At 36.8% G+C, this 16,923-nt stretch overlaps 2 protein-coding genes across 4 annotated transcripts; both read right to left on the minus strand.

Annotated features, from left to right (window-relative positions):
• Positions 1-819: 819 nt before the first annotated feature.
• On the minus strand, positions 820-3,223 carry LOC127446486 (ATP synthase F(0) complex subunit C3, mitochondrial-like). Its single transcript, XM_051707451.1, has 5 exons — positions 3,149-3,223; positions 2,850-2,937; positions 2,066-2,143; positions 1,564-1,754; positions 820-1,122 (listed from the first exon to the last, which is right to left on the minus strand). The coding sequence occupies exons 2-5, from the start codon at positions 2,886-2,888 to the stop codon at positions 1,008-1,010; spliced, it is 423 nt and encodes a 140-aa protein (XP_051563411.1). The 5' UTR covers positions 2,889-2,937; positions 3,149-3,223; the 3' UTR covers positions 820-1,007.
• Positions 3,224-4,673: 1,450 nt separating this feature from the next.
• Positions 4,674-16,518, minus strand: lnpk (lunapark, ER junction formation factor). Of its 3 annotated transcripts, none has more exons than XM_051707431.1 (14): positions 16,467-16,518; positions 16,064-16,112; positions 15,935-15,976; positions 14,310-14,497; positions 12,596-12,654; positions 12,356-12,396; positions 12,140-12,223; positions 11,959-12,010; positions 11,656-11,868; positions 10,529-10,634; positions 8,673-8,743; positions 8,389-8,553; positions 7,490-7,567; positions 4,674-5,989 (listed from the first exon to the last, which is right to left on the minus strand). In XM_051707431.1, the coding sequence occupies exons 2-14, from the start codon at positions 16,088-16,090 to the stop codon at positions 5,802-5,804; spliced, it is 1,314 nt and encodes a 437-aa protein (XP_051563391.1). In that variant the 5' UTR covers positions 16,091-16,112; positions 16,467-16,518; the 3' UTR covers positions 4,674-5,801. The 3 variants fall into 3 exon arrangements, with proteins under 3 accessions (XP_051563391.1, XP_051563392.1, XP_051563393.1); XM_051707433.1 differs by lacking the exon at positions 7,490-7,567 and adding an exon at positions 6,904-6,979 and having other exon boundaries at positions 5,847-5,989; XM_051707432.1 differs by lacking the exon at positions 7,490-7,567.
• Between the last annotated feature and the right edge of the window lie 405 nt (positions 16,519-16,923).

The following is a 16,923-nucleotide window of genomic DNA, read 5'->3' on the forward strand; positions in this document are numbered from 1 at the left end:
GGCGCTTTTGTGTGTGCTTTCGGAGCTTGGACAGCCACAAACAAGATCCTCTCATCCCTTAATCTTGTGTTTCATGGATAAAGGAATACTGATTTTGAATGACGAGGGTGAGTAAATGGTAGTGGAAAGGTCCGTTTTTAGTAAGTTTCAGTATCACTAATCAGGTGCAAATTATTGTCCAGAGGTCCTTAGTTACCAAAAGCGCGTAGACGGCGCTGTCACATGATACTTCTTACTTTTTTCAGCGCTGGCTAGGATGCGACAATCACAATCATTTATCATTACTGGATGAGGATTTTAAAAAACCTTTACAGAGACTGCTGAAGCTTATTTCCATTCATAGGTATGAATCCTTGCAATGATCAGTTTTTATTAAAAAAATAACTTCTAAAAGGGGGCAAAAGTCTTTCTTGTTTCAAATTAAAAATTGAGAACCACTATTACATGATCAACTTGACCCATGAAGCTTCACTTTTTAAAAGCAAAATTAAAACATTTCATATTTTAAAACTAGTAAGAAATACATTTGCCTCACAATACTTCACTTCAGTGAGCCATCAAGTACATTTATCACCTGTAGGAGACCTTTACGAACACGTCAGTCCCAAAAACAAACATCTTGATTTTTAGTAGGTAATCTGTATTAAAGCCATTAACCAAGATTACAATTCATGGTGATAATTGAGCTATTTTGTAAGACCACACAGTCTTTGTCCATTTTCACTGCACCATATGTTGTTTATTTGACAAAAAATGCGCAATGGTGCATAGGATAACCATTTTCATTGGCTCAAGATCCCGACACAAAAAAGCCAAACATTTTAAATAGTGAAATACATGTATTTATTCTGTAATTGGATACATTTTTACAATACATGTTTTTACCTTATCAGCCTTCAAAAACCTGGAAAATGTACAATTTTAATGACACCAACACAGAACTCTTTTGGTAGCCAGTGTAAAACACGTATCGTCACAGCTGTGGGAAGAGGTGGACGGAGCGGTGCTTACATGGCAAACAAAATGAGGAAAGCCACCATCAAACAGAAGAGACCCATAGCCTCGGACAGGGCAAATCCCAAGATAGCATATGAGAACAACTGCTGCTTCAGAGATGGGTTCCTGTGGAAGAGAACAAGAGGTCAGAGGTCACTTATCACCAAATGTCTGCAAGTAGCATAGTTAAGTCATGGGTAGCTGCACGTAATATGGGTCAGGATGCTAAAGTTAAATTAGATAAATTCTGCAATATTACACAACACTGTACTTTCATGTCGCAATATTATTCACAAGCCCAGCGTTTAAATGCTTTAGATGTCTTTGTTTCCAAAACATAATTCTCAAAATAAATGAACACCTAATTTGAGGATATCAATGGTTTACATGGCATTGCAATATGGTCAGATTAGTAAAGTCATTATTTTCAGAAGCAGTGCCACATGCTTCTGTTTCAAGTAAAACTGCTAATGGCAACAATGGTCTGGGTAAACCATTTGTTGTTAGGACAGCAGTTAGACAGTAAACATTCCAGGGGTCATAACAGTTTCTGTCAGCTCAATCTACCTGGCATATCCAATGATGAGGCTGCCGAACACGGTTCCGATTCCAGCTCCTGATCCTGCCACTCCCACAGTGGCAGCGCCAGCACCGATGAACTTTGCGGCTGTGTCGATGTCACGGCTTACTGCGCTTGTCTGAAAACCCCGCACTGCAACCTGGGACACGCCGGTCTGTGGCAGGAAAGCTGGGCTGGTCTATAGCAAAAAGGAGTCAAGAGCAAAATGTAATCACTGCACACCTATATGAAGGATGAACATGACAGATATGCTGCGCTCACTAATCAAAAATAGTATCTTTGAAATTTGAATAAAAACTTCATGCAACAGGTTTATAAAGGACTGAGTCTTAAGGTGATGTATAAATTGAACCCGGCAGAGGGAGAAGACTTTATAAACAAATTATTTGCTATAAGTACATACAATTTTTTTACATTTACAACAGCCTAAAACATCTGAAGGTACATAAACCAGCTGTAACGACACGGAAAGCTCCAGGACTCATTCACCTCTGCAGAGTTGACATCTGGCCTGGATAGCACAGAGGCAGAAAGTGGTCTGTACAGCGCCCTTGAGGCAGAGCGGACCTGAGAGAGAGACAGATCAAAGATGACAGATTAGCACCATCACAAAATAAGTTCATTAAGAGTGTTGTAATTAAGACTAACACACAAAGACCCAACTGTTGTCTCCACAACATTTGAATGAAGTGGGCAGTACCACATACAAATGTACACAAGTTTGTAAATGACGCTTGACATTTGTCAAATGTAAATTGAATTATACAAAGAATTACATTAAAATGTGATGCTTTGTAAAAATCTAAATGAATGAAACCCTCCAAGTGTGTGGCTACTCCAGTGCCACCACAAACAAGGACACCAACAAACCAGGACATGAACATTGTAGCCTTCATTTGTTGACCATATTCGTCCTTTAGATCTAGCATAGTTAGTACATTTCAGAATAGATCTGTTTGTTTAACATTTCATTAGTAGGGCTTGCTGTCATTAACGTATAATGACCTTGACTTCAATGAATAGAGGTACAGATATTAGCATTAGCACAAGAGCTGTCCACAGTTCTCTTAAACTCAATGACATACCCCAAAACACTTTGCGCCACGGTAATGTCTGGTTTCGATGCAATATAATGCATATTATTCCAATGCATCGGCATGGAAATGCTACCAGGCCTTTTGCGCCCCCACAGCTCGCAAAATAAGGAAGCAGAACACTTCAGCTGAGCATTACCATTTACGTTTCAATTTTAAAAATCCTCGTAAATACTCACCAGTGCGGGTGTGGACACGAACTTTGCACAGGCGTACATGTTTAATTGAGTTCGCTGACTGTGTTGAGGAATAAACCCGCGTCTGTCTCTATGGAAAAAGCCGACAGTTTAAGGTCAATGCAATATAAGGACGTTCAAAACACAGCCTGGCACTAAATTGCTCCTCTTGTTGCGAACATACAATCAGTAGAATATGAAATAGGCCAGAGGATTTCGGTAAATAAATCTAAAGCGTAATGATGGTACAAGATTGTGATAATTTAGCTTCACCGGTTACAGTTTAGCTCTCCTTCACTTACCGGCTACAGAGGTCGAACCGCTGAGGAGCTACTGCGCATGTCAGACCCTCTATTTAATGAAGCGCCCGGATGCTCTTCTGACGCGTTTGAAGGTCATTTATAGAGCTTTATTTAAACCAAGACATACAGCAAAGAAAAGTAAAGAACAAAATCTTTAGGTGTAGATCAAATAAACTGAATGTTGAAGCACATAATACAACACTGATTCAGTGTCTGGTCATTGGTGTGAAAGTTAATGCACTTGCAATGGAAGTCAATGGGAGCCATTCTGCAAACATTAAAATACTCACTGTTTCAAAAGTATAGCCAGAAGACTAAACAATATGCATGTTAATATGATTTTAGTGAGATAAAATGGCTTACTAACCTTTTCTGAGTAAAGTTATATCCAGTTTTACAACTTTGTTCGTTGTCATGATAATGTAATGCCAACCCCCCCCCCCCCAAAAAACCCCTGTAAAACAACTATTTAAACAACTTTACAACTCACATTATATTTTTCTCTATAAGAGCTTTAACAGAAGAATTAATAGCCTATACAATTATTGTGATAAACTCGCTTACTAACCTTTTCTGTGTAAAGTTGTACCCAATTTTACAACTTTGTTACAATGACGATGTAGTCAACAAACCCTAAAATGACTATAAAAACTTTACAGCTCAAATAATATGATTTTTAACAGAAGAATTAATGTAATATTTCATATCAAATTAAAAGCTTCACAATTCTTATTTTAAACCCTCCACAAATTGGCCCCATTCACTTCCACTGTAAGTGCCTCACTGTAACCTCGGTTTTAACTTTTTTTTTTTTTTTTTTTAAAGAAAAGGAGGGACGAGTTGAAATTTATTTGTGTGGTAATCAACTTTAAGCCACAAATGCGGTCGATTGAGCTTAACTTGTATTGAACCCAGAATATTCCTTTAACCAAAAGGTTGAATTGTGTTATCAAGAAAAGGATATTTTTATGTCTGGTAGGAGCAAGAAAAAAAAGAAAAAAAAAAAGAAAAAAAAAATGTGTTTTGTGTTTAAAATTGTATACATTGATATAAATTAATAATTACCATATTTGTTGGCCAGAACAAATGGTTTGATTGTTTTTGTGTTGCATTTCTACTGATTCATGTTTTGTTAAATGTTCTGCTATTTAAATTCTCCCCTGAAAAGCCTTTGATAATGACAGGTTCCATTGTGTCAACTTACCACATTTAGTGTGACAACATGCCCCAATAGCAATATGTGTTCAATAACTGTACGTTTCCCTCTGAACAATAAAGGTGGAAATGACTTTAAGGTATGTGTCAACAGAAATTAATTTTCAGGTATAATGCATAGTTATTTGTCTTTTATGTACTAAAAATGAAATATTTCCTTTTTTGTATTTTTCATTAGTATGCACTTGGCCTATTACCATATTAATGTAAACCAGACTGAAGACCACAATATGAATGCTTTTTATTCTTAAACCATTAATTAGGTTCACTGAAGTTTGTATACTAGAGGGGGGAAAAAAACACTACATCATAATGCTTAGCACATTGGATTTATTGGATTTAACATGCAAACACTCAAGTCTGTGAATGCAGCTGACATGTGCACAACATGTCAAGTTAATACAATAATTTTAATTTCAAGGCAAGAACTGTATGTCACTGTTGCAACAATCTATTTATGAACAACAAGAAAATGAAATAAAAACTTGTGAGAATACAAAGGAACAATACTTGATGAACTCTAAAACTATCATTATCCTCAAACCTTTTGTTCATGAATAAATGCCAGTGTTTACTTCTGGCACTGACTGACTTGTCAAGCGTAAACTTCTAGTAGTGCAGAAAACATCCTAAGGATGAGAAACAACAAATTACTTAGTCATATTTAGTTATCTTGTAAACAGCTGAAGAATATCAGGACCACAAAACTGTGCAGTAAGTTCCAGCTATGTTCCTAACCAGAAAGACACAAGACAGTCGACAAACACATAAAAGTAAAAAAAAGAAAAAAAGAAAAAAAAAAAAAAGAAAACTGTTGGCCAGAAAACACACAAGCAATTAAAACAATTCAAAACAAAACCAATAAATGTCTATGAATCAAAACAGTGCATTTGACAAAGAAAATAAGAAAACACATTTAAAAGGACAGCACTTTTAGCTAAGAGTGTATTTTTGTTCAGCAAAAAGTAATTTTCTGCTTGTACTTTCAAAGTCTTGAGTGAATCTGTAAACATAAAGTTAACTAAACTTCAAAGTTATCTAATTTTGTCCCAAATGACTATGTAATATTTAAAGTTAACACTGTAAAATTATACTAGCTTTCAACATTCTCACATCACAGCAACAATGTGTTGTGATATCGCCTTCATAAACAAACGACGCACAGATATCTAATTGGGTTATGTTGTCAATATGGGCCGCACCATACAATTAGTATTACAAAGTGTAATGGGATTTAACATTTAGCCCACTATAGTAAACAATGTGATCCACTTTCAATATATATATATAAATAAATTAGCAGTAAAAACACAAAGCAGCCAGCAGAATTACTAAGATCTAAATGCACATGCTCTAGAGTGAGAACATGGAGTCATAAACTGAAAAACCAAAAGCTCTAATGAACAAACATTGATCTTAAACATGTTTTAGACAGAATTCAGTTAGACGACGACTCTGTCTGCGGTCCCTCCTGAGCTCCAGCCTCTTCCTGTTCTAGCTGGGCATCTTCTGAGGGGGAGGGGCTACGCCGAGGGAGTGACACCCCTGACTCTGAGTCATGTACGACAGGGGGATCTTCAGTGGTATGGTCTTGAGCTTCAGCAGATGTGGTCCTTTCCATATCATCTGCAAAAAAAAAAAAAGAATATAATAATTGGCAATGGGAACATTAATTGCATTAGCACTCTTCAATTTTGCATGCACACAGGCCTTTCCTTGCTGAAAAGACCAGCATTAATTTCCATGCTGGACAAGACTGGCTATTGCTGGTTTGGTGCTGGTCTTGCTGGTGAAGCTGGTTTGAAGTCTTGCTAGTTAAGAAGCCTGGTGGGGACACCAGCACACCAGCAACACATGATGGGAACTAGCTTTGAAAACACAACATATCCTCATGACAGGCAATGCTGGTCTTTCCAGCTAGGTTGATAATGATCTCAGTCATGCTATTAAAACAATGGCAATGTTTATGAGTGTGTGTGTGTGTGTGTGTGAGAGAGAGAGAGAGAGAGAGTGTATTAGGCCTGTTAATACATTGGAAATTAAGAAGTCTGCTGTATTATTCAGTCAGTATAAAACATGTTTAAAACAAGCACAAAATGCATTATCAAAACTGTAAACAAGTCAATCATGAATCATAAATATAAACTGCCTAAAATGGAGAACTGAAAATCAAATCTGATCAGCAGATTAAGAAGTATTATTCAGGATTTTAGACATTCAGGAGAGTTTCTAACCAAGCATCTGACCATTGTTGACAACATGTTATGTTAGAATTAAAGGAATATTCCGGGTTCAATACAAGTTAAGCTCAATCGACAGCATTTGTGGCATAATGTTGATTACCACAAACATTTATTTTGACCTGCCCCTCCTTTTCTTAAAAAAAAAGCAAAAATCTGTGTTCCAGTGAGGCACTTACAATAGAAGTGAATGGGGACCAGTCCATAAACATTAAAATACTCTGTTTCAAAAGTATAGCCACAAGCCGTAAACAATATGCATGTTAACATGAATTTAATGTGATAAAATCGCTTACCAACCTTTTCTGTGTAAAGATATAGCTAATTTTACAACTTCCTTTCCACGAAGATGCAATGTCAACAAACCCTAAAACGACTGCAAAAATGATCATTTAAACAATTTTACAGCTCAAATAATACAGAAGAATTAATGCAAGTGCTTTAATAAAATTAAAAGCTTCATATTTCTGCCTTCATATAATTGTGTTGCACCACATTTCACAAAAAAAAAACTTTTTGATTACTACTTCTATGTTTATACAGAGAAAAATAAGCTGAATGTCAAAATTCAGGATATTTCCTTTAAGACAGATACAAAACATAAGAGACATAACAGTTCAAATCACATTTTAGAAGACTTTTTTGGTACCAATAATAAGATTTACTGATGTTTACAAACAAACACACACGAAACACCTTCCTGCCCTGTAATAGTGATAGTTATTGTCATGTATGAGAGTGCTCTGTGAATGGGCAATGATTGCGTTTATGATTGTTACCTAAGGCAATTTTTAAAAAAAAAGTGCAGAATAGTTTGGCACCAAAGCATCATGCAGTGTGTGTGCGCATGAGTAAAATGTGTGTGCATGGAAGTAGTTTGTGGGACCTGAATGAATTCTGCTGAAACTATGAACTTTACTCCAGGGGGTGCCAGAGTGTGAAACACAAATGGAGCGGGAAGATACTATAAATAAAAAAAGATAATAAAAATAAAAATAAAATACATTCTAACATAAATATCACATTTATACACAAACACAATCTACCACACATACTGTAGGTTAAGCAATATGAAAAAAGAAAGAAAAAAAACCACTTTGTAAGCTTTTACGTGACTGTATAGCTCTGTTCCAAAACCTAGTAAGCTGCCTCGCTGCCTACGTAGGCCTACCTTCAAAGGCAGCTTCCTAAACGACTGATTTAGAATGCTCTACAAAGGCAGCAAAAATAGTGTGGGAGACACAATTCACAATTGTGTTCAATAGACATAGTGACGCTCTAATGATGCAATACTTTAATGAGTATAAAATAAAAGCACACACAAATGTTGGTTAAAATACATTTATTTAATTACACTGAACTACCTTTTTAGTGATAATTCAAAGTATTAATTGAAATTAGCTTTTTTTTTCTCCTCCCTTGTCCACCATCTCACATTTATTTTTTCACTGAGCTTGGTGCAAATGCATTCTGGGATTGCCTTTTACTTGAAGTATGCATACGATGCTGCCTTAGAATTTGGCAGAAACGAGGCATCTTAGGACGCAGCATAAATAAGCTGCCTGCCTTTTGGAACAACCTTCTTGTCAAGGGCATTCCAATGATGCCATAAAATGCTGCCCCCATATGAAGCTCACTAGGTTTTGACTTTGCCTGCTTGTCTTGACTTGCAGGGTTGTTTGCTCTCATCTTGCTAGTATTTTAAGGCTGATTAACAGATGCCAATGACAATGATTTTATAAGGTCTTGATTATGATGTCACAGGCTGTCAGTGGTATGAAATACCTTCAGGAGCATCACTGTCCTCTGGTGTCCCTGTGGCAGGAGAGGATTGTGCTTCAGGAGATTCGGAACGAAGTCTGCGCTCAAAACTGAATTCTGGAAGTCTGGGTGCCTGGGGGCGAGTCTTTCTCGCCGGGTTCATAAAGTAACAGTAGGCACAACGGAACGCTGAAATATAAAACATCACACTCAAAAGAAGTGTATCTTCATGTAAGGAAATATCACACTCCCGTTTTGACTATCCTCGAGCAAAGAAACTTCCGTAATGTGTTGTGACAAGCAATTACCTATATACTCAAATTCTTCCTTCAAAGCCATACCATTGTGGGAAAAACACTGCTGGCAAATCAATGCATATCTGAAAGTATAAGAGAGGGACACAACAAAACCATTTTCACAAGTACTTATATAATTCAGGCTGATATCACTATTCAAACTGTTTCTCTGAGTACAACTTATGTTAAAGATGATGTAATTCTTTCGCTATTACAATTAAAGGCTCTCAATCGCTTAAATTATTCTTCGATCAAATCAATTAAATGATATGCCAATGAATTAATCGCATGTTTAAATATTTGCTGAGAATGGCCCTCAAATAACAATAATTCAATATATAATGATTAAATAATTATACTAAAATAAATGTAACTATAATGATTATTATAAATATAATAATTCAGATAATTAAAATACATACATTATTTTGGCAGATGAGTAATGCACTAAGACAATACAAAAAGTGGCTTTACAAGGCAATATACTGTATACAGTATTGTTTATTTTCATATTATTGGACATAAGCCTATCATTGGTTTACAATCCACAGCAATCCATTTTGAATTTGAATTTGTCAATCTATCCCGAGGCAGATATAAGAGCTTTTTGAAGGATGCGTCAATGTACACATTAAGGTTGTCAAATTCAAATACTAGTTAAATTTAGGATAAAAATGCACATTCGAATGCTAAAATGAGCGTTCAAATTTTGGATGTGTGCCAAGCACTGATGCTGACTTACATTCTTAGTCTAAAACAGATGCAGTGCAACAAATAAAATAGAACGTGGCTGTCTCGAGATGTGTTTTAAAGGTTGAATTTACTTTAGGCACGGGGTCTAAAAAAATGCATTGTACTGCACGAGATGCTGAAAAACAGCGAGACACAACGCAATGGTCAATCGCTACTATACGGTGCTAATTGGTTTATATTGATTTGTTGCGCCCTCTTGTGGACGTAGGACACAATGACGATTTAAAAATCAGATGACCTGTAGATTGTTCCTCCCACCTGAATGAAGTCTTTAAAATATAATAATTCAAATTTTTGTAATATTTCATTGAAAAATTCTAATTTAGTCTCTCAGCCCTGTTGACAGCCCTAGTAGAGATGTCAGAAGCGCGCATTTGGAGAGCAGACCTCACTTTGGTTTTGTCGCGTCATAAACACAGCAATTTTTAGGTTGCTGTGTCAAGCTAAATGTAGTTACAAACTTAATAAAAAGACATCTCGAGATCCTTGCATTCGGAATTGCGCACTCGTCAGCTGTGTTTGAACGCAAGAAAGCGTTCTCATCTTGTGCTGTTTGCCTAAACAGCTGGAGTTTTGCTTACTGCCCCCTGCTGAAAACAGGTGGTACTTCAAGCTTGAATTGCTCCAATGGTAGGAATATTCCTTATTAAGTTCCAGGTATATGATTAATTGCTTAAGATTTTTTAATGCGTTATTTTTTTATATAATTAATCGCACTGAATTAACACGTTAAATCGACAGCCCTCATTACATTACTTTCTCTAATCCCAGATTTATATGCAGAGTCAATTAAAAGTAAGCTATCTGTAGGATGATTCCCTGAAATTCGTAGGTTGATTCATCCAAAAAATATAAGCACTGATAATTTTAAAACATTGCTCTGTTTGAGCATCCTGACCAGCCCGACACAGCAACATTGTCTCATCTAATGGTGTGAGTTTAGGGCAGGACTATCAGCCAACTGATGGAAGATGGGAAAATTGTTCTAGAAACCTGTTTGAAAACAGCTGTTACTTTTGCAATTCCATTTGGTGATGCTAGTAGTGCAGAAATTACACACGTCACATTTAAAGACACTGTTGTAACAGTGGTATAATGTAATAGCAGTGTAATACCTGTTCTGAGGTCCATCTCCCACCAAATACTCAATGACTCGGTCCACAGCGCTGCGTTCTCGTGGGAGGATGGGCCGAGTGAGAGGTGGACCAGGGGGACGCATACCTGATGTCAAAATAAAGAAAATGACTTTAAACAATGCAAAGAAGTTTGTATTTGTACCCCAGAAAACACTGTTTTTAATATGTGTGTGCATTGTACATCCGCTGAGGAATGCACTAGTCACTGAGTAAGTTGTTAGTGAGCAGTTTAATACTGGCTTATCTGCATTCATCCACACTTAAGACAAAACCCTTTCAGCACACCTTCTCTATATGTGAAAGCTTATTAAAGTAAAACAGTGTGCCTTAAACCCTCTTAATCATGGTAAAATCATTGTGGCCTCACTGTGCCAACGCATGGCCTCAAGGGGCTAATTGCTTTTATCATTTTTTTTTAAATATATTTAATTACCTATTAAGAATAGAAAATGGGTTGCATATTGACAAAATAATTTACAGAAGTCACTTTTGTTACACTGAACATACATTAGAATTACAAATAAAATATTAGAATAGCACTTTTAAAAATTTCGTGAAAACTAAAAAGTGAAACTAAACAGGCACCACATGTGACTTTCAGATGTAAAAGTGAAATGGAAATTTATAACAGAAAAGGACTTAAATATTGATTTGTTTCTCACCCACACCTATCATATCACTTCTGAAGACATGGATTTAACCACTGGAGTCATATGGATTACTTTTATGTTTACGTTGTGATTTTTGGAGCCACAAAGTTCTAAGCCACCATTCACTTGCATTGTGAGGACCTACAGAGCTGAGATATTCTTCTAAATATCTTTGTTTGTGTTCCGCTGAAGAGAGAAATTCATAGACATCTGGGATGGCATAAGGGTGAGTAAATGATGAGAGAATTTTCATTTTTGGGTGAACTAACTCTTTAAACAACTTTAGTGCAGTCTTATGTGTGCTATTTCATAATGGTTTTGAATGTCATCCAATAAGAATTTAGAGTCAAAACTACCCTTTTTAAAATACTCATTTAGAATGTTCACAAGTGTTTGTTTGTTTGTGTGTGTGTGTGTGTGTGTGTGTGTGTGTGTGTGTGTGTTTGTATGCTGAACCTGTTCCTGGTCCTGGTGAATACGGATTCATGCTTCGTCTCATCATGTGTTGTGGTGTCTCAGCAGCGCTTGCTCCTGCAGGGCTGCCTGCAGACCCAGCTGCCCCTTTATCTGGAGGCCCTCCTGGGGCTGCACGAAGGGGTGTGGCTCCTGGAGACATGGTATTGGGCACTGTTCCAGGAGTAGACATGGCAACGTGGCGCTGTCGTAGATCTGGACATAATGAGAGTGTAACACACATTATGCATAAAGAACGCACATAAACACATAATCATATTTAAAAACACAAAAACAGAGACAAACCTTGTCCTGGTCTGGGGGTCATGAGCGGTCTGACCGGAGTGGCTTCTGCTTCCTGTTAAAACAAGCCAAGCATTCATCTACCATAGCTCACCCAAAACACACAAGTTGAAAAAATAAATCATTACATGTGTCTAAAACCATATAGTATTCAAGCTTTAATATTACATATGACTGTACTTACCACTTTTTTCTTAGACTCTGGATCGAATCTCTCCAATATAATTTTTGCATTTTTATAGGTCTCCGTTTCCATCACCTCATCAAGCTAACAAAAACACATTTTATTTGTTTTATGGAATGACGTACAGTCAAATATTACGAACAATGTAATTTGTTTTTATATTTTGAACAAACAGCTTAAGAGTTTTCGTTTGAATGTGTCTGAAATCACACTTACTACTTTTCGTTTCTGTGTTTTTAAATCCTCTAATTTTTCATCTGAAAAAGAGGAAAAACATGCTGCGAACATCAACAAATCCGCTAAATCAATCAACCCATCATTTGGTCAATAAACAATCTATCAGTCAAAGTACAGACCCAATGAAATCATGTACTGACCTTAATTCATGACAAACTTATGAGCACAAACCAAAGTGAATTTCACAATGAATAAAATCATACCACCCAAAGAGCTTACTGTTTCTCTCTGTGCGTTTGGAGAAGAGGAAGATGAGCAGCTTTCGTACTAACAACACTCTATGGAGAGAAAGAGAAACGAGAGACCACTCTTAATTTAAACAAACAATACAATGAAACTACAGCAAATAGCTGAATATGTAATAATGTAACTTTTGCAGAACACAAACTAAGATATTTAGAAGAGCATCTCAGCTCTGTAGGTCCATACAATGCAAGTGAACTCCAAAAAGGAGATAAAGTCAGCAAAAAAGTAATCCATATGACTACAGTGGTTTAATCCATGTCTTCTGAAGCAATCTAGTCAGTTTTGGATAAGAACAGACCAAAATTTAACTCCTTTTTCACTGTACATCTTGACAGCAGTCTCCTTGATGATCATGATTTCATGCTGGATTACACTTCCTATAGCGCTATCTAGCGTTCCGTGCAGTCTTCAAGCACTACAGGAAGTGTATTCGAGCTTGAAATCATGATCGTGCCAAGGTAATGCAATGACAAGATGAACAGTTTGATGGTCTGTTGGTCTGTTCTCACCCAAAACCAACTGGATCGCTTCTCAAGATATTGAGTCTTATGGATTACTTTTATGCTGACTTTATCTCCTTTTTGGAGTTTTTGGAATTCTGGAGACCATTCACTTGCATTGTATGGACCTACAGAGCTGAGATATACTTCTAAAAATCTTTGTTTGTGTTCAGCAGAAGAAAGAAAGTCATACACATCTGGGATGGCATGAGGGTGAGTAAATGATGAGAGAATTTTCATTTTTGGTTGGACTATCCCTTTAAAAATTATGTAAACACTGAATTGAAATGTTTTCTTAAATGGTGGCACAAACAACAGATTTTATCACGTTGTTACAGCATTACGTTAAAAGACTTACACATAACATAAATCTGTAAGACTTTGACCATGCTAATGCAAAAAATGTGAATGCTGAATGCTGCACACTGGCTCTCTTGGTTACAGTTGAAAGTGCTGAGTGAAATTAAATATAAAGCCCTCTGAGATGGCACATGAGTAAATGATGAGAGAATTTTCATTTTTGGGTGAACTATCCATTTAAGTATTTTATTTTTAAAGAGGTATGATGAAATTCACAACAAATAAACATAAACTACCAGTTAAATGTTTGGACAAGCTTAACTACATTTATGCTTTTATGACTGCAGTTAAAAACCTTTTGATCTAAAGGCTTATGCTTAAAGCTGAAGTATGTAACTTTTTCAGTGTTATTTCTCCTATCCCAGCTTAATATGATGAGACAACTATTATTAAGCCGTTAATAGATTGTTTTGCAAACATTGCTTATTTTTTCAATTCCGTTTGGTGGCTCTAGTGTCGCAGAAATGACATACTTCAGCTTTAAATTATATAAATTAGTTCTAAAGACAAATACAAATTCTGCCTGCGTTACGTGGCTATTTTGAAAAAGCTAAAAATTAAGACTTTCTTAATATTTTTGATCACTGCATAATTGCCATACTTCCGTTTGTGGTATTTCAGTTTTGATGACTTTACTTACATTTACCCTAAAAGAAGGAAAATAGCTATAATAAAGAATGAGTAGGTGTGTCCAAACTTTGACTGGTAGTGTATATGCGTCATAAACCATGCACTATATAAGAACTATGCAATACAGATGTAATAACTACATATTAACACAATATTAATGTCAACAATTTTTGCATGCAATAATATTTAAAACTCACAGTGCAGGAAAGGCCAGTAAAGGCAGGGCAGTGATGAGTCGTGCGCCCCACTGCTCAGGGAAGTAAAGGTAATACACACACAGACAGGTGATCAGGTACAGAGCAGATGAGTAGAAGAGAAGCCGGCCCACCCACAACTTCAGCAGACGCTGGTTCTTTGCTCGAAATTCCTCAAGATCCTTTATATCCTATAGATTCATGTCAAAGTGCAATATTTAACAAATATTTGTTAAATAATTTTTAAAGAGATAAAAGCCTTAAAGGAATAGTTCACCCAAAAATGAAAATTCTCTCATGCCATCCCAGATGTGTATGACTTTCTTTCTTCTGCAGAGCACAAACAAAGATTTTTGTTAGAATATCTCAGCTCTGTAGGTCCATACAATACAAGTGAATGATGACCAAAACTATATGCTGCCTTTATGTGCTTTTTATGAGCTTCAAAAGTAATCCACATAACTCCGCTGTTTTATTCCATGTCTTCCGAAGCAATCACGTTGGTTTTAGGAAAGAACAGACCAAATCTTTTAAGCTCCAAAAAACACAAACACAGCATAACAATAATCCATATTATGCCAGTGGTTTAATCTAAATCTTCTTAAGTGATATAATCAACAGGTGAGAACAGACCAAAATATAACTCCTTTTTTGCTGTACATCTTGCCATTGCAGTCTCTAGGCACGATCATGATTTCAAGCTTAATTACACTTCCTAATGCTTGATGCTTGCGCAGAGCGCTAGATGGAGGTAGAAGTGTAATCGATCTTGAAATTATGATTGCCACAGAGACTGCTGATGTGGAAGATTTATTGTTAAAAAGGAGTTATATTTTGGTCTGTTCTCCCCCAAAACCCATTGGATCACTTCAGAAGACATGGATTAAGCCACTGGAGTTTTATGGGTTACTTTTATGCTCCCTTTATGTGCTTTTTGGAGCTTCAAATTTCTGGCCAGCATTCACTTGCACTGTGAGGACCTACAGAGCTGAGATATTCTTCCAAAAATCTTTGTTTGTGTTTAGAAGAAGAAAAAAGTCACACATCTGGGATGGCATGAGGGTGAGTAAATGATGAGAGAATTTTCATTTTTGGTTGGACAACCCCTTTAAAAATTATGTAAACACTGAATTGAAATGTTTTCTTAAATGGTGGCACAAACAACAGATTTTATCACGTTGTTACAGCATTACGTTAAAAGACCTACACATAACATAAATCTGTAAGACTTTGACCATGCTAATGCAAAAAATGTGAATACTGAATGCTGCACACTGGCTCTCTTGGTTACAGTTGAAAGTGCTGAGTGAAATTAAATATAAAGCCCTCTGAGATGGCACAGTGTATTCCTTCAGCTCTCTCTTAACCGAAGCGGTGACCACTACTGGACAGTTAAGGTCAACCGCAGCAACACAGTGAACAGATGGTGCTGTCAATACAGTCTCCAGACAGGCAGAGGCTTCGGGAAGAGAGCCAGGAATGAGTAAAGCAAGGAGAATCTCAGAGAGGAGGGGGAAATACAGCCAGGACAGGGGTTCAGATTAAAATACACAGCTCTTTGATGTGTGATAAGGTCACAGTGTCTGAACAAGAGTCTGTGGGTTTGAAAGGGCAGAACATAAACTCACCTTATCCAGTGACTCTAGGAGGTCCACAGTGGAAGGCTTTGACTGTTGGGGCATTAATATTACATTATTATTTATAGAAAGTGCAAAAACTGCATGGACAAACACAGTGAAAATACAAGCAATGCTCACCTTCCACCGCGAAATTATGGCTCCCATTGTCAGTACTGCAAAGCCACACCTGAAAAACCAAACCCATCTAATTACTCTCATAATTGCAAGAACTATCCACACCCTTTGATGCAACTTCACTTGCACATTCATATCCACATGAACACTACAAGTGAGAAAACACACAAGTGACTACGAAAATTCTGCTGAGAAACAAGAAAACTTTGCAGCTCTCATTACTACAGAGGTTACCACGAGAATAACATAACAACATCTGCCTTGCATTCTCCACATTCCTAAAACTGCCCTGAATCAAAAACACTTGCAGTACAGTCAAATGTGTGATTTAAACACACGTGCATTTATTAATATGCACTGGGACACATTATACGGTAAAGATTATTTGCAAGAGCTCACTCCTTACCTTGCCTGTCTACAGCTATGGGTCAGAGGCTGTGCGACGTCGAGCGTGCGACGCTGACGTAATCAGAGGTTTTCGGAAGTCAATTCGATCCTTCAAAATAAAAGCCCTGCAGGGATAGTTCACCCAAAAATGACAATTCTCTAATCATTTACTCACTTTCATGTCTTTCCAGATGTGTATGACTTTCTTTCTTCTGCTGAACACAAATTAAGATTTTTAGAAGAATACCTCCGCTCTGTGGGTCCTTTTAAGGCAAGTTAATGGTGGCCAGACCTTTTAAGCTCCAAAAATCCCACAAATGCAGCACAAAAGTAGCCTAATCCATGTGACTCCAGTGGTTTAATATAGTTTTCTGAAGCGATGCGGTCATTTTGGGTGAAAAAAGGATCAATATTATATCCTTTTTTACTATAAATCTTCAGAATGTGAAAGAGTGTGAAAGTGAAAGTGGAGATTT

This window comes from Myxocyprinus asiaticus, chromosome 9, assembly GCF_019703515.2.
Source record: "Myxocyprinus asiaticus isolate MX2 ecotype Aquarium Trade chromosome 9, UBuf_Myxa_2, whole genome shotgun sequence".
In the NCBI taxonomy this organism is placed as follows: Eukaryota; Metazoa; Chordata; class Actinopteri; order Cypriniformes; family Catostomidae; genus Myxocyprinus; species Myxocyprinus asiaticus.

What these genes read in the sequence shown, in the direction of transcription:
- lnpk (XM_051707431.1), bottom strand. Translation starts at nt 16,090, where the DNA reads ATGGGAGCCATAATTTCGCGGTGGAAG. An exon ending in AAACACAGAAACGAAAAGTA is followed by an intron (nt 12,224 to 12,355) that starts GTAAGTGTGATT and finishes TGTTTTTGTTAG; the next exon opens with CTTGATGAGGTGATGGAAAC. An exon ending in TTTCAGCAGAATTCATTCAG is followed by an intron (nt 5,990 to 7,489) that starts GTCCCACAAACT and finishes TTTTTTTTGCAG; the next exon opens with ATGATATGGAAAGGACCACA.
- LOC127446486 (XM_051707451.1), bottom strand. Translation starts at nt 2,888, where the DNA reads ATGTACGCCTGTGCAAAGTTCGTGTCCACACCCGCACTG. An exon ending in TCGTGTCCACACCCGCACTG is followed by an intron (nt 2,144 to 2,849) that starts GTGAGTATTTAC and finishes TCTCTCTCTCAG; the next exon opens with GTCCGCTCTGCCTCAAGGGC. An exon ending in CTCATCATTGGATATGCCAG is followed by an intron (nt 1,123 to 1,563) that starts GTAGATTGAGCT and finishes TCTCTTCCACAG; the next exon opens with GAACCCATCTCTGAAGCAGC.